Genomic DNA, 25,554 nt, shown 5'->3' with positions numbered 1-25,554 from the left:
GTGTAGGCAGGTTCCCTACAGCCATGCTTCCCATTTTCATTCAGATTGTGTCTTAAAACCACTACTGAATTAAGCCTTTGAAGAAGAGTCTTGCTCATTACAGTATTTTTCTGATGTCACAGTATCACCGAGTTTTTTGATTGCATTTCTTTAATTATCATCATAACATGGACTTCTAGTCAATAAACATCATTAGGTAAATATTTGTAAGTCAAAAGGAAACTGTAAAAGGAAGTAGTAGAAAGTATTAATTGGAAAACTTAACTGTAGGGGTTTTCTGTACCTTTTCTGGGGAAATGTAGCCTTTTCTGGGGGATGTAAATAATCTCCAAAACTTCATGTTGAAAAGACTTTGTGTTAAGTAAGTACAGCAAATGTATGGTCTAGAGCTAAAGAAAGACCAGTAAACTCTGTTGAAAGTAATAAATTGTGCACTTTATTAGAATAACTAATATAATAAATAATAATAACAACTAATAACTCAACAGTCCTGCAGATCATCTTTGGCTGAACTTATGGCAAGGACATCCTTAGACCTGGAGCTGGATCTCCAGGCATCCAGAACTCGACAGAGACAGCTGAATGAGGAGATATGTGTTTTAAGAGAGTTGAGACAGCGCCTGGAAGATGCCCAGCTCAGAGGGCAGACAGATTTACCCCACTGGGTCCTTCGGGATGAGAGATTCCGAAACTTGTTGAAGGAAGCAGAAAGGCAGGTATGGTGATATGACATAAGCACTCAGTTTGCTCAGAAACTTCTCGTTTCAAAATGTCTTCATTTATATAAGTTGACTGAAGAATCTCAAACAGGGAATGTTTCTTTTATATTCTTGAAGTTAGCACAATAAAAATCGTTACATTAATTATTACCGAACTGTGTATTTATTTGTGGGCAATTTTTGGATAATGGTACTGTTTGCCAGTGACACTTTCTGTTTTGTTTTGGATTTTTGTTTAATTGTTGTTCATTTGGTTTTGTTTAGATATTTTTATTGGAATTTTAATAATTTTCTTTATTCTGGTATTTAAAAGAAATTTAGCTGATTGGATATTTATTCTTTTACAAGCATTGTTCCATAAGTATGTGATATTTTTTTTTTCTTGTTCTTGGAGAAAGAAGTTATAGAAAAAGGTGGCAAAACTGCGTAACAGACAAAATCGTCCTTGGATTATCATAGACAAAACTGAGCTTAAATTTATAGTAAGATCTTGTTTGACAGATCTATGTGCAGTAAATTTTGTCAATTTATTACATGTCTTTCTGAAGAGCATTAGTAAGTGAAACAACTCAGTCTTCTGCATTTGTAGTTCTTAGATGATCAGCTATTTCAGACAATGTACTGGTGTGGTTTTGCTGTGGTGAGTGGGGAAAAAAAAATCCATTCTTTTACTGTGGATGTGCTTTTGTTTTATTTATTCACATGCCCATTTTAAGCCTTATGTTCTTGTTTTCAGACCAGACAGACCAAATTTGAACATCACCAAGAGCAAGCAGCTGAAAAGATGCTAAAGAAAGCATCAAAAGAGATATACCAGTTGCGTGGGCAAAATCAGAAAGAACCTATTCAGGTGCAGACTTTTAGGTAAGTGGTGGTGCGTACTGAAATAGCATAGCAACAGTTCATTAGTTGGGTTAGAGCTTAATGAAACATTTAGCTTAAATTTTGTGTGTCTTTTAATTTTAATCAGAAGTAATTAACCAGTAATTTTAAACTGTATCTGGATTTGGACAGGAGTTCTATTCGATTGCTTTGTTCTGCAAAGAGCCAAAGCTAAAGTAAAATTGCAGTGTTACAGTTTTAGTATACATGACATTAAAAAAAAGAGAAACTTCAAATGCAAGCATAGCTTAGGTGATTCTTCCAACTTAGCCTATGTGCTCTGAAGTCCAAATGATGTCAGTTCTTCAAGCTTGTGGGTGTAAATAGTCTCTTTAATGTAATACATATAAATTGCTAGTAACACACTCTTCCTAGAAATTACTCAGTAATGCTGGCATTTTCTTTCAAGAAGCCTTTTCTTTGGACTCTGTTTCTAGAGTTGCCATCTCTTTTTCTCCTTTTTTGTAGACATTATTTGCAAAATGTACGAGGGTGTACTTTGCATCACAAAACTTTTCCTGTGAAACCTTTTACAATTAACTGAATGCCTGAAGTTCAGTATAAGGCTTCCACCTAGGTTTTCAAAAATAGTAATTGTATTAAATGGAATGTTGCCAGAAGCATATAGTGAGATTTAGTAGTTTTTGGAAGTTTGTTGTACTCAAATAAAAGACCAATTTAGTACGTAAATAACAAATGCTAACCATTGACCAGAGTAAGGAAACAGTGTTCTTGTGGGCAGGAGGGGGAATATAGGCATAATTTTATTTACCTCCTTTTTTTCTTGTTTTTATCACAGAGAGAAGATAGCTTTTTTTACAAGACCAAGGATTAACATACCTCCTCTGCCAGCTGATGATGTATGACATGTTGCATTGTAAACATGAAGTATTTATCGCTTTTATTTTAATGAAGTTCTTAGATTAGACAAGTTTCTTTAAAAAAAAATTGTGCAAAAGCTAATATACACGTTTTGTAAAAAATAAAAAAAAGTTAAAAAAAGTAAACATAAACAAAAACATATATATAAATATATATACATATATATTTTATAATAGCGACTGCAACAAGGCTTGGTTTTTCCTTGTTGTGAAACTGACATCTCTGAAGACAACTTATTTTATAAAAGATCGACTATCCTGTTAAGAGCGTGTACAGTTTTTATGCTGTTTTATTTGACTTAAAGGCTGGAAGACAGAAACAAAGTGAGTTCAGGCAAATTCACTGTAGTGTAATTTATTTATAGTGCCTTTTTTCCTTGAAGGAAAATACCTACTTTAAGATGTATTTTAAGACTGAAATTTTGTTCCTCAGTATTTGTCATACAGTAGAATGGAACCATTGAGCTGGTTTTGTTTCTGATACCTGAAATGAAAATACTATGTTCTAAAATTGTCACTTTTTTCAGCTTTATTATCTGTAGCTTATTATGTACATTGTATTCTTTAGCACTGTCTGTGTTATAGCAAAATATTATCACCTGCAATGTGTTTAACACTAATTAGAAGTGATGTTAAACATTGCAGAATTCATTTGCATGTTCTTACTGTGCACTAATAGATTGTTTTCATTTCTGTTGAGTCTAAAGTATCTTCATATTCTTAACTAGAGCCTCAGTTTAAACGGGGGAAGGAAAAGGGTGACAGGTCTTTGTTCAGCTGTTTAATGAAAAGGGAATTAAAGGAGCAGTGTACACTAGCTGTGTGGAAAGCCTGCTAATGGATTATAACAGTAATTTCTACAGTTCTACAGATTCTCATCTAATTCTGGAAAGCACGTGTTCTGATTTCAGAAAGCAGCTGCTTTAAGTAAGGGTGCTTAAACACATGTTCATCCTAAAGGATGTGCTTTGTGGTTACTGCAAGGAAGTTCTGTTGAACAGTGACACTTTCCAGGAGGAGGGTGTGTATTTAGGGAAGGTACAGCTCACTTGATTGCTAGTTGGACCAGCTAAAATATGGGAAGAAAAAATTGTATTTGTTACCATCCGTTTTAATGAAAGACTGTCACCCTAAATTCCCGAGAATGCCAGTTTTCTGTCCTTGCATTCTGCAAGTATGTAAAAATACTTCTTTACTAAGCTACTATAATAGAGTTTCTCATATTTTTCTAATTATACATTACTGCAAAGAGAGGTGCCCAACACAAGACTGACTTTGCAAATTACTGGAATATCCCCGAAGAAAGATCATGTTGGCTTTTAATTAAAGATCAAATTGGTTTCAGATTTTTCTGTCAGGAAATCAAAACACCAAGGGCCAAAATCCAAACAGACCTATCAGAATATTTTCAAATATCCTGTAAGTAAGTTTGATTTGTGAGTTTCAAGAACTTAGACTGTTATCTTGTCAAAGGTCAGGAAAACCAGGAAGAGAAATTGAATTACTTTTACTTTATCCACGCTGAGGCAAAAAGTAACGGGGAAAAAAGATTGTAAGCATAAATGTTAATTAACACAGACATTTAAGGTAGTATTTCCTGTTTCCTGATATGGCCTATAGTCATTACAGGCATCAAGTGTTGCAATCATATAGCAATTTATATGAAATTGAAGTATATTTAGCATTTATTGTGCTATTCTTCCTGAAGCCTGTTTTGCCAGTAAGTTTTGATGGGTGTGTATTGGGTTCCTTGGGCACAACTAGACTTTATTCAGAAACTATGAAGATAAAAACCAAATCATGTGAGAAATTTGTAGTGTTTGCATGAAAGTCTAGGGCCAGCAAGCTTTTCAGTGCTCATTACTTTAAAAGACCAGTCAGTCAGAATTTTGTTTCGCATTTCCAGGGGAGGCTGTCACACAGTAGTGTTTATCCAAAGTTACCACGCAGTGGCACCAGAAGTGCTTGCTGTGTGTTAAGAAGAGACAACACCATGTTCCTGTGAGGCTGGTCAGGTACTAGAAGGGGTTGCCCAGAGAGGTGGAGCACTCTGTCCATAGTGTGGATAGGGACTTAACTGGATATAGCCCAGAGCATCCTGGTCACATTAGGCCTGCTTTGAGCAGGGATTGGGGTAGGGACCTTTTCTCCACCCTGGATTGTTCTGTGACTATAACCAAGGAGCAATGTCTGGTGGTCTCTCTGTCAGGAGGTCTTTAAATTGTGACTGCTGTGAGATGTTGTTGGTGTATCTTATGGGTCTGTGATTCTGACTGCTATAATGAGTTCTGTCTTGATGTGGTAATGAGTTATCATATTCAGTATTCATCTCCCTTGTTTTTGTCACAGTTCTGTATGATTGTGTCATTTTTGTATTATTTGAAAGTATTTCTTCTATAAAATAAAATAATTTGCCATAAACAGAAAAAGGGTTTTCTTGTATGTCAGAGATATTTCTTAAATCTTTTGTATTTGCGACATTCCTTATGATTTAATGAAAAAAAACCAGTATTTTTGAATAACACTGTCATTTAGGTTAATGTAATGAATTTTCAAATAAAAGTGAGGGAGGCAGTCTGGGAAACTGAAGATGTAGAGGGGTTATATTAAGACCTAAAAGAGGTGTGGAGTGTAAGGAATGGCAGATGTGTTCTTCCAAGTGCTTATCGCTCATGATAAGTTGACAGCTTTATCAGAATGTCATATTTGAATATTCCCAGAATTCTTGGGTAGCTTCACTTAAAGCACGTTGAACTGCCCATTTTTCATAGCAAACATTTGCACTTTCTAAACTGATATTGAAAGCAAGTTGACATTATTAGTTCTGTAATATCCTACTTATGACTAATTCCAAGATGGAAACCACTCAAAAGAATACTGGTTGGCTTTTTTAGGCTGGTGTTTACTGCTGCTTTCACAAAGGAAACATTAAATCTGCAAAATTACAGGACAGCCATTTCTCAGTTTCCCTCTGCAACCCTAAGCTGCAGGAGCACAGGCAAAATCATAGCAAGGACATGTGACTCCTGTCTCTCCAGTATTTGCAAGGCATCAAGGGTATGACAGAGTTTAGGTTATTTTTAAACAGTCTGCTAGAAATAGAGATTTGGAACGGCAGCCGTCCCCATCTTGCTGCCGTCAGGAGCAACAACAGAAGCTATAATGGGTATGTCGGGTTGGGTTTTCTCCTATAAGAATGAAGTCTTACTTGGTTTTCTTGCTGCAGTTCTATTAAGCACTTTGCAGGACTTAAAGGTAAGTGCAATATAAAAAGAATAATTGTTTTTTTCATGAGTTAGATGAACTATGTCTTTTGCTTTCAGTGGATGTAAAACTGAAGTTTGAATTTTTAGGGAAGAGGGCCTGTCATAGCTTGTTTTGACCCTAACCTCCTTTGTGACTATAGTGTTGAACATCTTTGAGAGGAAGAGGCGTTTACAGAGAGACTTGAGAAGCTGCAGGCTAACAAAAGCAAGACAGCCTTGTCTAAAACATCATGTGAAGAATGTATTTTTTTTCTCTGAGATCACTCAGTTGACTTGAGTAGCATTGGAAGAAAATACCAAGGAGTAATGTTGATATGGTTTTGGAATCTGTAAATGCCAGTTAAATCATTTGCTTGCACTTGGAAAATCTCCATATTCTTGGATTTCAAAGCTTCTTAGGAGCTGGTTCTGGTTCCTGAAAATTTCTGAAAATCTCTTACATTTGAGCAGAAATATCTATTGTATTTTCAACAGAGAATTAGGTATTCTGTCACTTTAGTTTGTTTAGTTTAACCATCCAACTAAAAATGTACTTTCAGTAGGAGATTTAATGAGATCAGCTGGTAATAGACAAGATAAAACCAGGAAATTAATTTAGAAAAGTCTGTCCAGGAAAAAAATGTAGGATTGAATCCCTAACCCTTAATTTAAGTGCACAAAGTCACTATTCTGTGTCTAGGGCACAGTGTTTGTGTTCAAGTGCGTGGCTTTGGCATAGAAGTTCCCAGGTGTAGATGTTTCACCAAGTAAATGCTACTTCCTGTTTTCCATACTTTCCTCTCATAAACTGATTGAAGGAAATTGCAGTTGTATTATCGAGAAAATAAATCAAGTGGTCAGTGTTTAACTTCCTTCACAAATTCAATTAGCCTATTAATACTGATTTTTAATGGGCACGAAGAATAGACACTGGCAGGAAGCTGGCACTAGTATCACTTTTCCACATTTCACTGACATGAAAGGTTATGAAGGCCTGGAGCTATTACAGATCTATGACTGGTAGAGGATTATGATCTGCAGTGCTGTGTGTGAAGGGCATAATCAAACCTCTTCTCTAAAGGCATGGTTTTTGCTCCAGAAATGTGTGGGAACTTCAGGTGAAGCAAGTTAAGTTCAAATTTCTCAATGAAATCCAGTGTGTGGCTTCTGCATGGGGAGTCCTTATCAGAAATACTTGGCACATCCATAAATGACTGCTCAAGCACACTGGAGCAAAAAGGTCTTCCAGAACTGAATTCCTTCGACTTTGAAGTGAATGGGAGTCACTCCTGTGCCTTCAGTCACCTGTGGGTATTTTCATGGGTGCTTGTGCAAGACTTCCTTCTACTCAGCTGTTGTATCTGCTTGGAAATACAAAGCCTCTGCCTGGTTATCTGTAGGGGTAAACCCAGTCTGCACAATACTCAAATACAGGAAGCTGAACAGTTAGGTGAATGACCTCAAATAGAACACACTGCACACGTACAAACATGTACAAGGTCTTCAGAAAGAACAGTTACAGCCTCTGCCTAGTGGCTTGTACAAAATTTTTGGTAATTCTTACCTTCTTCTAGAAATCAAATACATTGCTGAGTATAACAAAATTCTTAAACATTCCCCTTGCCCCTCAAAAAAACCCTCAAAACAAACCAAAACCCAAACAACAAAAACCAAAACCAAATAAAACCCCCAAGATTACAGTTCAGATGCTATACAGTGTTAACCAAAATGTGAATGTCAGGCTAACTGCCTTTTCAAAAAAATATTTTAGGAAGTTCTAGCCTTTCAATATGTGAGAAAGCTTAAGGAGATGTTTTGAAAAGTAAAAGCAGGCTGGCATCCAGGAGAGGATCTTTCAAGCAGTGACAGTTGCATTGGTGGATGGATGGTGGGATGGATTAAGAAGTGAAGGTAATAAGGATGAAAGCTTTGAGGGAGGTTTGCAGGGCATGAATATGACACGTAAGATGGAAGGAAGTCAGTTTGGATAAGCTTGAAATGCAGTGCCATAAAAATAGCTTGGGATAGTGAAGTTGCAGTTTGTCTCATTTTCAAGCTGCTGTGATTACAGATTTCACAGGGCAGCAACCTGGCCTGCAGAGTCACCAGGAATCCTTGCTGCTGTGCACACAGATACTGCTATGCTTTTACCTTCCTGAGAAACGAGAATGTTGAAAAAAAAAATACACAGAGCGATTGATTAGCTCAGGTTAAGGAGGCAAAGAAGCAGCGTGTTGCAGTGGTGCCGGCAGCGGCAGGGCAGGGTAAAGAGCTTCAGTTTAATCCCGCAGGATTGCGGGCTGTGCGTCTCCCCCCAGCAGAGATCCTATAGACGGAGGATGCAGTCACATGATGGTTACTGCTTCCTCCCCATGACATCACCGCTGCTGCAGCCATACCGCCCAAGGAAGGATGCTATTAAAATCATTGCGATTGGGCTAAATGATGTTGCATTGCAGGTAAGCGACATAATTCTTCGGAAAAAAAATCATTTGCCAGTTGCTCTTGTGCTGCAGTCGTAGAGCTCCGGCTCCGTCGGGCAGAGTTTGTGCTGGAAAATAAAGCAGCACATTTTCTCTGCAAGCAGAGGGTTTGCAGGTGCAGAGGCTGCCTGCTGGCTCTGTGCTGATCTCCCGGCTGACATCTCCAGTAGAAATGCTGCCAGATGGAGCTTTATAGCTAAAGAAGGCCCTTTGTTCCCTGTACTTTCCAATGGCTCCTTCGGGTGTCTGCGGAATTCTGTATTTACGTGAGCAGCCATCATCATTCAGTCGTGCAAAGAGAGCAGCAACAGAGTTTTGTTTGCATCCCCTGCATTTTTTGCCTTTTTTTTTTTTTTTTCCTGGATGCTTAAAGGAAGTTGCTGTTGTGTCTAAGCTTATAAAGGAATGAGGATTAACTTGCCTGAGGGGTTAAGAGGTGTATTTGGGGAAAGAGGCTTTTCCTTAATTGTTAATTTTTGCTGATGTACTTTCAAAGCACCTAGTCCGACAGGTTTTCTGCATAATTTGCTGTATTAAAAGGTCGGCTTTTCCTTGTCCTATATAAATATGAAAAATCCTTTTCCAAAAGAAACGTGGGAGATGACAAGTGGATTTTTGTTCCCTTGCAAAATGCCGATCACCAAAAGGCTGAAAAATCTACGGCAAACCATGCTTTTGGACTTAATATTTGTGGAAGCAAAGTCCAGAGTCTGTTTTTCTGGTGTGGATGTTTAATTCTGTGCTCTGTACAAATACATGAATATATTTGTATATATATATAATATCTGTAAAGGAAAAAATGGTGACTCTCCGGTGGGGCTTTTTTTTCTGTATAGCTTTTAAAATACATTTTAGGTTTTTAAAATTCTTAAATTTTTTAAACTTTATTCTAACACGAATGTTATAGTATGAGAAACTAAATTAATTTTGAGCTTATATTAGTCAGAAAAGAAAATTATATATATTTTTTAACAACTGTGATAAATAATCCTGTGCCTTTGCCAGAGAATAGAAGATGACTCAGCTGCAGCTTCATCAGCCAGAGAGTCAGGTGACTTTTTACTCCTGGTCTACAGGAAGTTTTTTTTTTTTATTCTTCCAAATCCTGTTCTTTGTTCAAATAATTTTTTCCCACTATTGGAAAAATCTGAGAATTTGGCACGCCTAGAACCTCTGTGTGCTCACCCATACATTAAGGGGGGATATTTTGGATCTCCCATGCCAAAGTAGATTGTACATCCTAGTGAAGGGTGAATTCTGGTTTCCAGTGATCAGGTGTTCCAGTTGTGTCAGGATCAGAAAATAAGGTGTGTGCAGGGGGAAAGTAGATAATGAATTATTGAAGTACAAAAGGACACTGGTTTTTCCAAACTGAAAGGAAAAAATTCAATTTTATTTTTCTTCAACAGAATCTCTCCTGTTATTTCAAGACTGAGCCTCTAAAGTGATAGAAATACAAACCTGTTGCTGCATGAGGTGATGGGGGTGGGAGGGAAATTGCATCCTGTCGGTGCCAATGCTGGCTTTCTTCTCCTTGATTCCTCCTGGAGTCCAGGCTGGCTCAGTTCTCTCCAGCGCTGGCTGTGGGCCAAGCTGTGCTCTTTCTGCCCACCAGGCTCACTGGGACTTGGCTCTTTGCCCACACAAGGAGCACAGCAGGGCTGCCATGCTCAGGTTGACAAGGGTGAGGGGTTCCCCCCTGCTCTGGACCTTATGCAGTGCCCTATGGAAATATGTGCTGGACAGGAGTTCCCCGGTCTCTCAATCTGAGTCAGACATCTGTGCAAGAAGACAGGGCACAGGGCACCAGCCTTATAGGTATGCTGGGGGCCCTTGGAAACGAAGGATTTAAGTGCCTTAAGAGCTACTCAGTATTACAGAGGGACCTGGGTACATTTGGAGCTGGAAGGTGCTCTCCCTGGCAGCACTGGGGTGCCGTGTGAGGGCTCCAGCACATGGCTGCAGAGTGCTCAGCCCCTGTGCCCACAGGGGCCTCTCTTACAAGGCTTGTACCTTTTCAAAGGTAGTGGCTGGTAGCTTTTAAACAGGGAACAGAGGAGGAGATAGGGAGTGTTGACCCTGGGTTAGAGAACTTCCTTCCTATCTGCCTGAACCCAACAGGCTCCTCTGGAGCGCTGTAACCTCCTGGGGCTGGGAACTGCTTCATCACAAAGTTGTTGTTTGCTGACCTGGAGGGCAGCATGAGCAGGACTGTGACTGTAGCCAGGTGCTACAGCAGAGGAAAAGGGGATGCTTCCAACCCTGAGTCTCCTCCACAGTCCAGAGCCATCTTGCTTGTGTTGGAGGTTGGTGTTGTGTTGTGTTCAGCCTCTCTCAGGCCTGAGCAACTCCTAGCTCAGCGTCGTGCTCAACCCTCAAAAGTGGGTGGTGCCCAGAGGTACCAGTGCTTTTCCTGGTTGTTTTTGCCATCATGCTGCAGCTTTCAGGGTACCCAACAGGGATGTGTCTGTGTGTGTGTGTGTGTGTCTGTGTCTGTGTGTGTGTGTGTTAATTTTCCCTCTTAGTGACAGGTTTTAGAGAAAGATTCCTAATTAATTTTTTGTGTGTGCGTACATACACACCAGGTGTTGGTTTTTTCGGCTTTCTTCATCTCTAGCCTGGCAGAACTAAAAATACACGCATGATTATTAATGCCAAAAGAGAGACTCTGGCAGGGTAACACTAGGCTGCTTTTCCTAAAGCACTTCTAACATTTTGCTCTTAAGCATCACCCCAAGGAATGTGTTTCCCCGTCTTGCAGAAGCTTCCTCTCAGGGGTGGTGAAATAACTTGTCTGTAGCTGTAGCCCATTGGCATTGAATGCAGCAGTGAAAGCCAGTGCCCTGTGAACAGGAAAACATTACCCTCCTGTGTGAAAGTGACCACAGCCTCCACTCAAATCACAAGAAGTGATACGGTAGAACAGATTAATGGCTTCTCTAATGTAGGTTTATTAGCTTTATTTCAAGCTGAAGACTTAAAAAGGTTTTCAGAGGGGTCCACTGAGTGCCACTGAACATCCCATTTCTTTCCCATGGAAGAGATGTCAGGAGTAACTGTATACCAGGGCAGTTCCCTTCTGACACTGCAACTCTGCTCTCTCTGAACGCATTCACTTTTTCTTTTTGCAGTTCCAAACCTGGTTTTCCCCCTTAATCTTAAAATTTTCTGAATGAAGAGGCAAAGAGCAGAACTGGAACATGAAATCTGGTGCTGCAAAGCTCATCTGTGTCTGGCATGAGGAGGAAAAACTGTGTAGCACCCCTGACTCTTCAGATGTGGCTTAGAGCTCTGTGGCAGTAAAATCCATGGGTTCAGAAGGGAAATTCACCCTCTTTTTTGTGAAGAAGAGGACTTGAGGGAAACCAAAGAGAGAAACCATTTATGCTCCTACACTGTTAGGGCTGGTTTCCTGGGTGTCCTGTCTCCTGAAATGCAGTTTCTTACCCAAGAGTTGAAGGCATCCAGTGGTTTACCTTATCAAATATGTTTTCTTTCGAGAAGTGAGGGGGGTGTGGGATTGATACAGCTCATGAGTCTTGTCTGCCCAAACTTCTGGGCTGTTAGCAGAGGAGCATCCTTTAACAGATTTTTCAGCTCAGTTTCAAAACTGCAGATGAATGTTCCAGAGGCAGTGATGCTTCTCTCGTGCTTTTTCCACTCTCAACGTCTGCACTAACAAGTCAATTTATTGTAGGGACCTTTAAGACTCACTGGAAACAGAGATGTGAGTTTAACATTTTTTTAATATAGAGCCAATTTTGGTAAAAATGCCATTTGGAGCTTGCAGGGAAAGAGTTGAGATTTTTTTTTTTCCCCTTGCCTTTCTGACATAACTGATAAGCTGAACTAATTTTGCTCAGACTTTCCAAGAAAATTTGAAGGGGGAGCAGGGACATGATATTTCATACCAAAATTAATTGTTTTCTAAAGGGAGAGTCATTGTGGGAAGGAGCAGGGAGTGGGTGTGGGGGTGTGGTTTACCCCTCAGAGGAAGAGAATTTCTCTCAGGAGGAGCAAAGGAGAAGAGGGAGTCTGGCTGTGCTGGAAGGGTGGGCAGCGCTGTTGGTTGGGTGTCAGGTCCCGTCCGTGGTGCCCCGTGCCTCCCTTCACCTCTGCTCCTGGCCTGCCCTGTTCTCTGTGCTCACCCCCTGAACTTGTGTGGTGGCTGAGGAGGGGCAGCTGGAGGCTGTGGTTTGGTCAGAAAAGTGCCTCAGTTTTCTGCCATTTATCCCAAATGTTCCCTCCCGCCTTTCCCTTCTCTCCAAGGCCCTCTCCCCTGTGATCTGGCGCTCTGTGTTTTTTGAGCTCTGGCTTCATAATTTTTTCCATAGAGGTTATTCAGGGTAAAGCTGCACATCAAAGATGTGATTGTATTTAGCTTGACCACACTATCATAGCTGGAAACTCCATAATATGTGGTGGTGGGGCCATACAATAAAGTGGTGCAATATTTTACAGTACTGTTTCTGACACTGCAGCCTGCCTGTGCCAGTGTGGTGAGAGGCTGAGGGTTTGCAGGGCTATTTACTTGTATTTGGAGGAGGTGCAGTTAGTCCTTGAATTGTAGGAAAGGCATTTGCCAATTTTAATATCTTGTCTTTCCTCTGTATTTTCTAAATTTCTAGGGAATTTTTTCCCCCATATAATGTTATAATGTTTCAGAAAAAGGGCTGTAAGTGGGTTCAGCATTTTCTGCTTTTTCCAGGAGTCTGAACTTTATTACTCTGATTCAAGGACATTTTTATAAACTTCATCATTAAGGGAGGAGGTCAATAACTCGTTTGGCTCGCTCAGTCTGAAGCTCCGAAATTGAATAATCTTAAATTTCCTGTAAATATTTTTCAACCTATAGAAAATGGCCCATTTAACTTGCTGGGGATTCAGCCTGCTTGCTTTTGCTGAAGAATTCTTCCTTGTAAAATCACCACCCAACAGTATCATACTTCTTGTTGAGAATAATGTTTAATAAGTGTTTACCTACTTGTTTACCTGTCTCCTATATCCCACATTGCAATTTCTAAATCATCTTCTACATGGCAGGTGGTGGAAGGGGGAATTACATCCACATCACCTTGGCCTTCCTTGATCTCTTCTAGGCTAAACAGACCTCAGTCTCTGACCCCTCCCCAAAAGACACACATCCCTAATCATCTCCCTCTGCTTTTCATTCATGTCTTTCATGGTGATCTGGTTAATAATCTTGCTGGCTGCCTCCTCGGCTGTCAGGCCCATTTTCTCTGGCCAGGTGGTGCTGAAGGCCTGTGGTACAACCACGCTCAGCTCTAGGAACTTTCTCCCTCAGCCTTACCCTCTTAGGGCTCTGTCTGAACGCTGACCCTTCCAACCCCAACCATTCCATGGTTCCGTGATCCAGCTCACTCTGCTGGCAGCACTGGCCTGTTTGCCTGGGTCCAGGCCCTGTGAGGAGAGTGCTCTGTGTCCATCTCTGTGACTGGGTCTAAATTCCTTGGGAGTGGGGCTGGACGGATGCTGGCAGAGCACCCAGCTCTCGGGAGGAGGTGCCTTTGTGTGACAGATCACCTTGAGCAGATGAAGGCCACAAGGCTGGGCCACCATGCTTGCTCCTTGGAACAGCCAATACAAGTATTAGGGGCACAGAGTGGCAGAAACATCTGCCAGTGCAAAGGGGTCTTGTGAGGATTGTCAATAAAATGTCATTGTTCATTACAGACTACTATAGAAAATAAGGGATTTTCACAGCCCCCATGCTTCTTCACTTTTGCAGTAACTGCTGTCACGTCACACCACATGAGCACAGCCCATCTGACCAACAGTTCGGGTCAGTGGTGGGCTCAGCTCTGATGGAATCATGATTCAAAAGCTTTGTGTCTGGAGTAGGATCTCCTGTGTTTTATCACCATGGGTGTGTTGGTACAGAAAAGCCCTGAGACACACCGTGTTCTCCTTTGGTGTTCTGGTTAACGCATTACATGTTTTTAAGAGATGGAACAGGTGGTGCTTTGGACACCCTAAAAAAGGCACTCCACATGTCAATTGAGAAACTTGCAATTGGCACTTAGGCTTCTGCTTTCTTCTCCCAGCCTTTTGCCAGGTTCACTTATTCCTTATGCCACAGCAGAAGAGAGGTATTCTTTGTTGCCTGCATCCTGTCATGTGTCACATAGCAGCCCCCCACTTCAAGGAAAACAGCAAAGCATGTAGGTGAACGTCTGCTGGAAACATTTGAAGTGTTGAAGTAATTCAGTAACTGTGATCTGTTGAAAGTAACTTGAAACTTGTTGGAATTGCATTAAAAATCATACTGGCTGCCTCAGTGCAATGTATCCAATTAAAACAGAAAACAGGATGAGGGGAATGTAGCATGGAACTAGCATGTCTAGGAGCAATCGGCCAGGGCCAAGACTTTTCCTTTGATGACTGTTCAACTTCTTGTTTTCCATCAGTATACTTTTCAGCCTCTTTGAACCATGGGCTGTTTTGGTCTGCACTTGCCACGTCAAATACATTTCATATCCGATCAGTCAGCAGGCTACCTAGAATGTCAGTTCACTGACAGAGCTCTTCTAGCTGTGACTTTACATTTGCACATGCTATAACAGTGCTCTAAAGCTGAGAGTTTGTCAGCATTTTCACTGTAAATGTGATTTATCACTCTTCTATAAAACTTAGCTGCAAGCTGATCAAAGTCAAGCGATGAGTTTACTCACTGTGAGACTTGCAGAACAAATATGACCCTAAATATGATAATACTACTACCTTTTGGTTCTTCAGAAGATAATAAAAAATGAATAAATGTAGTATCAGCTGTGCTTGTTGGTGTGTTCTGGTCCACCAGCAGCTCTCTGTGTTCTGCACCCTGGCTTCTGTAGTTTGTTTGCATGAATCTCTTCTTTGCTCTCCTTATGTGTTTAAAAATTATCTGGTTTCCTACAGTCATAAAGCTTCACATAAAGGCTTATATTTGGACTCTTACTTCCAGCTTGCTCTCATGCAGCTCCACTGACATTTGTAGGGTAACTAACTCCTTTTGGCTTCAGAATACTGTGCACCAAGCATGTCTAGCTGGGAAATCAGGGGCTGACCATAATATTGATCTGGCCCAAGATTTCTGGAAGATGTCTAGGGCTTTGTGTCAGCCAGAAAAGCCTCTATCAGGAGGCACAATAGTTATTCTAGCACTGTGGCCTCTCTTGACTCAGTTCCTGCCAGGACTTTACTACATCTACAGGACCACAGTAGTCTGGCATGAATCCAGGGAAATCTGCTAAACAGAAACCTGTGAGTTCCAGAGATATGTGGTTCAGTCAGGTTTCTTGATTTTCTAGTTCAGTTTTTAGAAAGAAGCTGTTTGCAATTATTAAAGCAGAGTATTGACACACATGTTCAGTTGTAGATACAGTAAGCTAGTTAGTAAAAATGAGTGCTCACTGTTAAGGAATAAAATGGGTGGTGGAATTCAAAGTGGATAAAGGCAAAGCAAAGGGGAAGATGTCCCTAAGAGATTACAGAATGATGGGCTCCAAACTGGCCACTGTCTCTCAAGGAGTCACAGCAAACTGCTTAGTGTTGGATGTATGCCCTAGGAAAAGCTGGTAGAGTGCCAGAAATTATTAGGAATAGAATATGGGGACTAAGCAGGAAACAGCTCTTGTACAAATTATATTGCATTAGCATCTGTAAAAAGAGTGGAAAAGGACAGCAAGGACGTCTAAGACATGGAACCACAAAGGGACAAAACACTAATGTATTGACAATTCCTCAGGAAGACTTAACACCTTTCAGTGTATACAATAAGCTCTGTCAGAGCATCCAAATCTCTTAGATGCTGAGGTCTGAGGAGCTGCATTTGTAACTAGTTCTGTATGTCATGGTATTGCCATGTTTTCTTTTGAACTGGTAGTGTTGCACTCATTAGACCAGATGGAGATGTCTACCTCTGACATCTCTTTGTGATCAATAAACAGAAATTATCACTTCTGGGAAGTAATCTTTCTCATTCTAATGTAAGCAGTTCATTTCCTGTCATCACCTGTGAAAGGATGATTTTAGTGTCCTGAGTATAGTGCAGATTTGTCATGCTAGATGAGACAACCATGACTGTCCATGCTTTTGCCATCATGGGGGTGTGTTGCTGCAGAACACCTGGCTATAATTCATGTTTGTATGAGGTTAATTTGCCCTTAATTTATGTGTAGTAAAATATCTGTAACTGACTGATTGGTGTAAAGCTCCAGTTCTGAACTCCAGATCTGAAAGCATCTCTGCAAGCTTCACTCAGAGGGCAAGTCAGCTCATCCTGAAATAAACCTTGGAAATTATTACAGATGCCAAAGTAAGGTGAAAGAAATACATGCAAAATAAAGAGAAAGAAAGGGGTACTTACAGTGCTTGGTGATAGGATATAAGATGGAAACTCTCTAGTACTCAGTTCTAAAGTGATGTAGCTAGGTTTTATTTACTAAAATTGTGTTTTGCATAATCTGATATCACATCTCTGCTTTCAAAAGCATAGTACCTGAAGTGAACTTTAAGGCTGGCAATCATCCAGTTCACTGCAATTTCCAGGTACTGGTATGCTACCTGGAGTTCAAAGTTCATTTGTTTTCTTAGTCTTCCATGGCCCTGTGGTCTCTAGAACATTTTTTCTCTCCTTGGACATGTTGTGTAGCACGTATTTTTGGGATAGATTCAGACTGAGATTGTAATTATCCTACATACTTGTGGTCTGGCATGTTATTATCCATCACAATACTGTCATGTGCTGGGCATTGACAACGTACTTAAAAAGCTATTTTTTACGTGATATAACTAGCGTGTTGGGTAATTTTCTTGTGGTATAAGGAAACTTTGCCAATGCTTTCAGTTTCCAGAAGAGTTTCCAGAAGTTTGTTTATTTAGCAGAGGGTGCTGCCTTGTGCAGGCAGACAGTCTGAGCAGCATGTTCTTTACAGGCCCTTCTTTGCTGTATGGGAAGAATATGGGATGAAGCAAATGATCTGCAAAGTATCAAAATTTTACAAAGTAATAGCATAGTCTAATCCTTTCACTTCATTTCAGCTTCCCTTTCCAGTCCTCTTACAAGACACTGAGATCAGCATCCCCTTGCAACTTCAGCTCCTGTGGTCAGCCACATCATCCCACCTTCAGATTCTCATTTCACTTAGCAAACGTGGGAGCGTGCTCTCACCTGCTTGGCCAAGTATCGCTGTTCTCAGCTGTCACTCGTCTTAACTTCTGCTTTTTAAATCACCCCACTTTTGTGGCAGCTTATTTGTGCTCTTCAGCACTGCATAGGACACCTGCTCTGCATTGAGTTTCCTTCCCCAGGCTGTGATTCACTTGCTTGATTCTCTTTCAGACAAACACACCGTGGTGCTTAGAGATTACTTGATTTCTGCATTTGAAAGGGCTTCTCTTAATGGTATAATGGTGACCTGCTGGTTGCCTGTAAGATAATGTTTTTCTCAGCTGCTTGTGCTCAGTACATTGTCTGTGTCACCTGAAAACCCTGCACTGTGGAGAGCAGAGACTGACAAAGCTGAGTATTCATACTCACTACATTGCCTAAGTCACCACTAAGACAAAAAATTACATGGTGAGGTTTCAAGTAAAACAGTTGGAAATGGGGAGAGGGGAAGAAAAAAGACACTAAGAGGGCTGAGCAGAGCATCAGGGCTTATGGACAGACCACTAAAAGGTTATCTGCTACATTTTTGCCTGTTCCAACTACAGAGTTGGGAAATTTCCTCACAGTTTCAAAGATCCAAATTCTTGTGAAATTCCCATTTCTGTACCTGATGGAACAAAGTGGGTGGCAGTCATTGGTGCTATGCTGGCCTCATCAGTAACCAGTAAAAGTTACCTTGTGTCTGTCAAGGAGCTACAGACTCTGCAGGATGTATTCTTTACAGCCCCTAAAGTCTGTTTATGTCCCCATTCTTACGTGTTTTTGTGTTTTTCCCTTGTAACTCCATGATTACAGTTTGTTTTTAGACATATAATTTCAGATTACAAACCCTGGGTATTCTCTGGAAAACCCCATTTCCCAGGCATCTCTTTTAGGATGGGTGAGATTAACCATCACTTCGTTAGAACAACACTTTGTTAAGTGATGTGGAAGTGCACAGCTGCCTCCTCCAGTCCCAGCCCAGGACTCCCCTGCCCTGCTGCTGGAGCCCTCCTGGACCCAGCTGCCACTTTGTCATCTGCAGATTCAACCCATGCTGAGCCTGTATCCCAGAGCACACACACAATAGCTCCCCAATTAGCATGAGTAATGGGGCTTGTTTCTGCTCATGTTCTTTGTGCTTGCTCTGTCAGGTTTGTGTCTCTTGTGTATTTTGATTCTGGTTCCTCCTGCACTGACCATCTTGTTGCAATGTCCCTGACCAGACCACCTTGCTGGAATAGACATTCTCATTCTCCTACCTGCCCTCATCCAAGCTCCCATCAAATGCCTCTGGTAACTTTGTTGCAGTTTGGGGACAGGTATCTTTTATTTCTTCTTGCACTTTAGTGGGCTATGTGGTGGATTTGCTTTCTTAAAAGCAAATACGAAGAGTTTGTGTGAGCCCCTCTTTGTGTGAGCAGAATGTTCATGCTGTCTTCACTTCCTGGCTTGTGAAGCTATTTCAGGAAACTTGGTTTGAATTGCCTGGCAGAGCTGTTTGAAGTTATTGACAAACTTCTTTTTCCTCTACAGATCCTAATATGGTCAATGCAGGAGACATGAATGGTTCAGGCAACCTGATGGATTTTCTGGATGAGCCTTTTCCCGACGTTGGGACTTACGAAGATTTCCACACCATCGACTGGCTGCGGGAGAAATCGCGCGACACTGACCGCCATCGCAAGGTAGCGGTGTCGGGCCGTGGTGCATCCCAGCCCCGGGTCACAGCCATCCTGGCACTGACTGAAACAAGCCTTTCCACAAAGTCATCGCTTCCTACCTTGTTCCATGACTTGAGGAGAACTAAACATGTAGATGTGGGATGACTTGAGGAGAGCTTTCAAATATATGGACATGGGATATCCTGAGTTTGTAAATATGAAAGGGCTGCTGCAACTTAATGAGCTTAATGATGCTTAATGAGCATCTCTGAGTAAATTATTAGGACTGAAGGAAGTAGAGAGTAGAGAAATTGTATGCACCTTCTAGGAGTTTAATTATTTTAAACTTTGTACTCTAAAACTGTCAACCCAAATCAGCAACACATCTATTTGTGTGTTTAATTTCAGATTACAAGCAAAAGTAAAGAATCCATATGGGAGTTCATCAAGAGTTTGCTGGATGCCTGGTCAGGATGGGTTGTAATGCTTCTCATAGGACTCCTGGCAGGTATGTTTGTGGTAGTGCTATAGCTATGCCTGAAGCATCTCACCCAAGCTGCTGCAGTACCATCTGCTTCTCTCTGTGCACCGTATATCCATTGATGGTTTTGTTTTTTTTTTATTTTAAGCTAAAAAGACAGTTTTAGATTCATGCAGTTATGATCCTAAATAAAAATACCCACTTGAAAAGTCTCCTTTTGAGTGCTGACCTAGAATAAAAATGTTTTCACCAGTAGAGGGATTATTCTGTTGCTTTGGGAAACCTGCATTTGTGTGCTTCATACTCGATGGGCTGCTTTGACTTTCTGAATCTTTGCTTTGAAGAAGTCAGTTTTATTTTTAGGATTTTTTTTTCTTGTCATCACTTTAATTCTGCAAGTAAAAAATATGATGTGGGGAAAATATTGTCTGTGGACACTCAAAAGGGGAGTTTTATAAACTGCTATTTCCACTGAGTTATCTTCTTTATGTATGCATGAAGGCAAAATACAATTTCAGACTTGGTTTCAGATCTGCTTCCAGGCCAGACAGACATTACATATTTAACAGCCTGCTCAAACTCACATGGCAAATTCATTAATTTCCTCAATTACTCCTGTCTTCTCCTCAGTTTAGCACATCTTCCTGCTTGGAAAGCTGCACTTCTCTGATCCAGCCCAGACAGCTGCCATTTTTTATGCTTTTTCAGTGATGTCAGGGTGCTCCTGTGTCATGTTGCTTGGTAAAAGCACCATGTGAAGTTTCCCAGTTTCCAAGGGGTGATGGGAATTTCCTGCTCAGCATCTGTCAAGTTAATATCTTTATTACAGTTGTTAGGAGCCTCAGCAGTACTGGTAAAGTTCTTGAGAAAACATTTCTGAAGTGACATGTTTGGCAAATTATGTAATTTCATAGACATGTAATTGTTTCCACAAAAACTTTGTTGGGAGAGTGAGATGGGAAGAGACTCAGGGCTGCTGAGTCCTGCCTGAGGGGTAGGGTGGATCTCATCTGGGATGAAGAATTCTGCCTGCAAATAAAGTTAGAGCAAGCCCTTGAGGGCTCTAGTGACCTCAGTAGTCCTCTCCTCATAGAAGGAATATGATAAATATGCACCCATTCCCATTTTAGTAAAAACATTCTAGAAGGTTTTATTCAGTTCTAATTTGCAATGAAGTCTCGTGCTGAAATCCTCAAGGCTGTTAAAAGCCAGAGTCCTCTGATAAGCCCTAGCCCTGATGTGCCCAGCTTGGGAATGGGGGTTGAGGGTAAGCTACAGCTGAGCTCTGGTAGCTTGTGCAACGTTTTCATGGGTGCAGAGCATCGTGTTTTATCTCAGAGAGTCAAACCAAATTAGTCAGGTATCTCAACCAGGTTTGGGAAGGGAGGAGACGCTGGTGCAGTCAGGAGGCACTTACTGTTGTTTTCCTCTCTTAAAACATTGCCTGCTCAGAGAAGAAAGCATGCACAAGGGCATCTGTGTAATCAGATGGGATTGTGTGGACCAGCCTGGCTCCTCCCTGGTTGCTCCTCTGCTGAACAGGCAGATGCTACTGCTGCTCCAAGGGGAGTAGCCTGGCTCAGTGGATGGGTCCAGGAATTACTGGAGGCAAGCAGAAAGTATGGCAAGGAGTGGGAGACGAAGGGAAAGGCGGCAGCAGCAGTACTCAGGACATCAGAGCATTCTGCCCCTGCTATCCTGTGCTGGGCATGGAGGACAGCAAGGTGGGACTCATGGGAAGAGGCTGTCAAGGGCTTCCAAAGGTTTCCAAAAGCATTTGGGTCATTTACCCAGGCCCAGGATTTTAAAAGGAGCTTTACCGATCTAGAAGCCTAAATCCCATTGATTTGGTAAACTTTATCTTTCAGATTTTGGAATACCTCAAAGCTGCACCTCTACTGCCAACATGAGCCAACAAGGCTGAAAGGAGCAATCCCTGCTCCCCAGTGCATCTGCCACTGGCCCTGTGCATGTGTAGCTGCACTGGGCGAGTGAATACTGGTTCTGACTTGCTAGAAGAAATGGATTTTGGCCAGATTAGTTTTCAGTTGATTTGTGGGCTCAACAGTGCTGGTCATCACAGAGCCACAAGCAAACAAAATATAGGCGATGGGGGCAGGAAGGAGAGGACCATCCCACTTGGCAGTATGAGACATATATCACATCATACATATACATCTCTTGTCTTTTTTGGAGCGTCATCAAACCTGCATCCTTTGTTAGTCCCAGAAAAGTGTAGGTAAGAAAGGGATGTCTGGAGGGGGTTCTGCTCTGGCTTCCTGCTCACGGCAGAGCCAGCTTTAGGGTTACAGATAACACCAATGTATATTGAGGATGTAACAGCACCATTGGGATCGTATCATAGTTTCCTGTGTGAGGGTGCACACATTAATTAGCCTGAGCAGAGCCCCTCACTGCCTCCAGTCTGTGGCAAGTGCCCACAGGACCTTGAACATCAGGCTGGAGGGAGATGATGGTGTGTAACACAGTCAAAGGGCAGGAAGGGCCCTGAGAAGCTCCTGGAAATGAGGTTTTAATAGCCAAACCTTGCTAATTGCAGAGGGAAGGGAAGGAATGGTAAAACCCACAAATGTTGTTTAGTGGGGTGATCAGATGAAGACTGTTCACACAATGATCTAGAAAAAGATACTGAAAACACTACCTGGGCCTGTCTCAGTCAGAGCTTCCATGCTTTCCTCATATAAAGCAATGTATGCAGAGTGATCTAAAAATTTACATCTGGGTGCCATAATTTTAGACATTTGTTTTTAAGTAATGTAAACTCTGAAGGTTACAGAGAACATTAATGATCCATCAGGAGTGCAAGAGGCACAGCATTTGGTGATCATGTCCAAGAGATGGAAATTCCTTGTTTCTGAAACTTTCAGAAAATTGGAGGAGAATTTAGATCTCACTGCAAAGAAGGAAGCTATGCATGCTGATGTTGCCAGCAATGCAATGATTCATTTAGCAGCATGCTTCATTGTTTCCATAGAAACTTGGGAAAAATGGAAAAGGATAGGCAAGATTAAGGCAAAATCTTCAGAAATAAAATAATTGTTAAACACATCATCACTCCCTTTTGCAACCTTTTATTTTTCTTTTTTTTTTTTTTTTTTTTTTTTGTGTGTGTGTCATCCTGTCTAGTATATCTGTATAGTTCTTCAGATTATTTTTATATAACAGAAATTCTTCACTGCTACCCTGAGCACCACTGCTTGTCAGTGTGGGGCAAGTATCCTGCTTAGGGGTGGGAGAAGAACCTGTGGAATTTTTCTGGTCTTTGGAGTAAAAAAAAAGGTTCTTGAATTATTTGAAATGTGTTTTTTTCCCCCTGTCTCTTTTACAGAAGTGAAAAATCAGAAAACTTCAGTTCCAGATGAAATAAACCAGCTCTTGGACCCACTTGTGTGTCCCAGCTGCTGGGGAAAGGGGAGCAGGAAAGCCCTCACCCCAGCTTCATGTAATTGCATTTTTAGCAGGAGCCACAAATCTATGTTTTGGAAACATAAAGCCAAACCAGTTTGCATTTTGCAAAATATTTTTTTCCCCAGTACGTTGATATGCATCGATAAATTCTGTTCAAATCAATTAGCAGTTTCTTGAAATTTTATTAGTAATTACTTGTAAAAGTAACGATGGCTTCTGTTTTCCACTGTATATGAGAGGGATCTGGAAAACACGAAATGACTCTTCTGTCAGTTGGTGGTTTAATTCTCTCCAGAAAGTGTGGATATAGGGATAGAACACCCAGGTCTGCCTCTCTGTGTTCTGGCTGCTCCCAGCCTCCCATTCCTGCTGCTCCTGCAATCCTGGGGACCACCTGCCCGGAGGGTGCTGCTGCTGAGCCAGGTTGTCATCACTGATGGAAAATGACCTAGAGAAGCAGAAAGTTTTCTCTTTTTGTGTCTGGCCACAGCAAGGTTACCTGTGTCTGTCTAGTGGCCACCGGGTGTCACTGTAGCTCTATGCAATCACTGGCTGACGCTGAAATGAGCGTTGTGGAACAGGCAGGGTTTGAAAGATAATTTTATTCTGCATGTCCAGATTGCTAATCAATGTACACACACATCAAAAGCCCCATTCTGTTAAGCTCATAAGTCAGAATTTGGCATCCACGTTGTATCTGTAATGAAATCATCCTTCTGAATGGTTGCTGAGTTGGGACCAGTAAAGCTGTACATAGTAACACAAATCCTTCCATTACCCCTGAAACACACAGTGAGGTTTGAGACCTGTGGCCAGGTGTGTGTATAGAGACCCTGCACGACGTCCTCCCCATCTCAGCCAGATGGGGAACCTGCCTGGGACAGGCTGCAGGCCTGACATTGGTTATAGCACCCCTATTTGGTCATCAGTCAGTATGAAAATGATAATGTTTAAAATAAAAGCTTATGAGAAAGCATTGAAGGTCAGAAGAACTTGTTATTGCCCCTGGTTCTTTGGTATATTTGTATTTATTGATGCAGAGAATAGTTTGGGTTGGAAGGGGCCTTTAAAGGCCATCCTGTCCAACACCCCTGCCATAAGCAGGGTTATCTTCAACTGGATCAGGTTGTTCAGAGCCCTGTCCAGCCTGACCTTGAATGTTTCCAGGGATGGGGCATCCACCTCTCTAAGCAACTTCTTCCAGTCCTTCACCACCCTCATTGTAAAAAACTTCCCTATATTTAGCCTAAGTCAACCTCTCTTGGTTTAAAATTGTTAGCCCTTGCCCTGCTGCAACAGTAGAAGTCTGTCCACATCTTTCTTATAATCCCCCTTTATGTTTTGGGAGGCTGCTATAAAGTCTCCTTGTAACCTTCTCTTCAGGCTGAGAACACAGCCTTACATTGCACTGCTTACCCAAATCACAGGTTTTATTCTTTTATTGGAATCAGATATATTATCCTTGCAACTTGATTATTTTTAATGCCAGCATTTCTTTTTCTGCATTTCTTTTCCCAGGTACATTAGCTGGAGTGATAGATTTAGCTGTGGATTGGATGACAGACCTGAAAGAGGGTGTCTGCCTGTCTGCCTTCTGGTACAGCCATGAGCAGTGCTGCTGGACGTCCAATGAAACCACGTTTGATGACAGGGACAAATGTCCCCAGTGGCAGAAATGGTCTGAACTGCTTGTGAGCCAGTCTGAGGTATGGGAGGCCTGATTAGTCTGGGGTTGCAGCAGGCCAGGCAATGCCCTTTTTCATACTTGCTGATGTTCCCTCCAGAGAGTTTCTCTGAAAGAGAAAGTAATGAACTGAGCACACTGCAAAAAAAGACATTTCCACAAGCACTATCTGCTTAACTTGAAGGAGGTCCTGTGGTTTCAGTGCAATGAAAAGTGAAAAACTGTGAGACTGCACTCTCTTTTTATCAGTATTAAGCTAAAAGTGTTTCATAACATGCATAGCATAATCACCAGGGGACCTGAGCTGCATTTCCTTTTTTCCTTTTTAACATAATTTTATGGAACAAAAAAAAAAAAAAAAAAAGAAAAAAAGAAAAAAGATGAGCACTGAAAAATACATTTATGAGGATATTTTTGGGATTGCAGATGGGGTTTTATGTATTCTTATACAGGGAGCTGCATAAGAACTGCTTGTTTATCCCTTGCAATTAGTTTCTCTATGACACATCAGGAGACTTAGCTAGCACCAAAAACTGGGGAAAAATTTGGCTCCTTGGGGGTGGCCAGAGAGAAGAATTTGCAGGGGTGTTGGACAGGGAGAGAAAAAGCTGATCTGGACAGACATGAAACTTACATTTTAAGATTTTTTTTTTTTTCTTCTACACTTTTTTTTTTCATAATTGTTATTTTAAATACAAAGAATTCTGTTACAAAACGATGCAGGTGAAGGTTTCATTTTGAAAACAATAAAAAGAAGCCTTTCTGTATACCATTTGGCAAATAATACTTGTAAAAATATACAAAAACCACATTTCATTTTCAATCTAAGTTATTTAATGTAATGAATAATCTTGATACCTTCACAACTCAAATCTTTGGCAGAATTATTTTCTCAAAACCCCCCTTCCTCCTTACTTCTGACTTGAATTTGACAA

At 41.2% G+C, this 25,554-nt stretch overlaps 2 protein-coding genes across 6 annotated transcripts in view; both read left to right on the top strand.

Annotated features, from left to right (window-relative positions):
• The window catches only part of WWC3 (WWC family member 3), a 97,356-nt gene extending 94,181 nt beyond the window's left edge, over positions 1 to 3,175 (top strand). For all 4 annotated transcript variants that reach the window (XM_086880115.1, XM_086880114.1, XM_086880113.1 and 1 more), the window contains exons 21-23: positions 489 to 716; positions 1,456 to 1,583; positions 2,401 to 3,175. In XM_086880115.1, the coding sequence (XP_086736241.1) occupies positions 489 to 716; positions 1,456 to 1,583; positions 2,401 to 2,467 (423 nt within the window). In that variant the 3' untranslated portion in view covers positions 2,468 to 3,175. The remainder of the gene's footprint in view (positions 1 to 488; positions 717 to 1,455; positions 1,584 to 2,400) is intronic.
• A 2,435-nt stretch (positions 3,176 to 5,610) lies between these two features.
• CLCN4 (Cl-/H+ antiporter 4) overlaps positions 5,611 to 25,554 on the top strand; it is a 43,264-nt gene continuing 23,320 nt past the window's right edge. The window contains exons 1-4 of one of the 2 annotated variants that reach the window (XM_023918358.2): positions 5,611 to 5,648; positions 18,898 to 19,049; positions 19,434 to 19,533; positions 24,454 to 24,641. In XM_023918358.2, the coding sequence (XP_023774126.1) occupies positions 5,645 to 5,648; positions 18,898 to 19,049; positions 19,434 to 19,533; positions 24,454 to 24,641 (444 nt within the window). In that variant the 5' untranslated portion in view covers positions 5,611 to 5,644. Of the gene's footprint in view, positions 5,649 to 8,071; positions 8,187 to 18,897; positions 19,050 to 19,433; positions 19,534 to 24,453; positions 24,642 to 25,554 lie in introns of those variants that run through there. The other variant, XM_023918359.2, reaches the window with a different exon arrangement.

The sequence above is a fragment of the Cyanistes caeruleus genome, chromosome 3, assembly GCF_971803275.1.
Source record: "Cyanistes caeruleus chromosome 3, bCyaCae1.hap1.1, whole genome shotgun sequence".
NCBI lineage: Eukaryota > Metazoa > Chordata > Aves > Passeriformes > Paridae > Cyanistes > Cyanistes caeruleus.
Note: the sequence above shows the minus strand (reverse complement) of the source record. Positions and strands in the feature narration are given on the sequence as shown.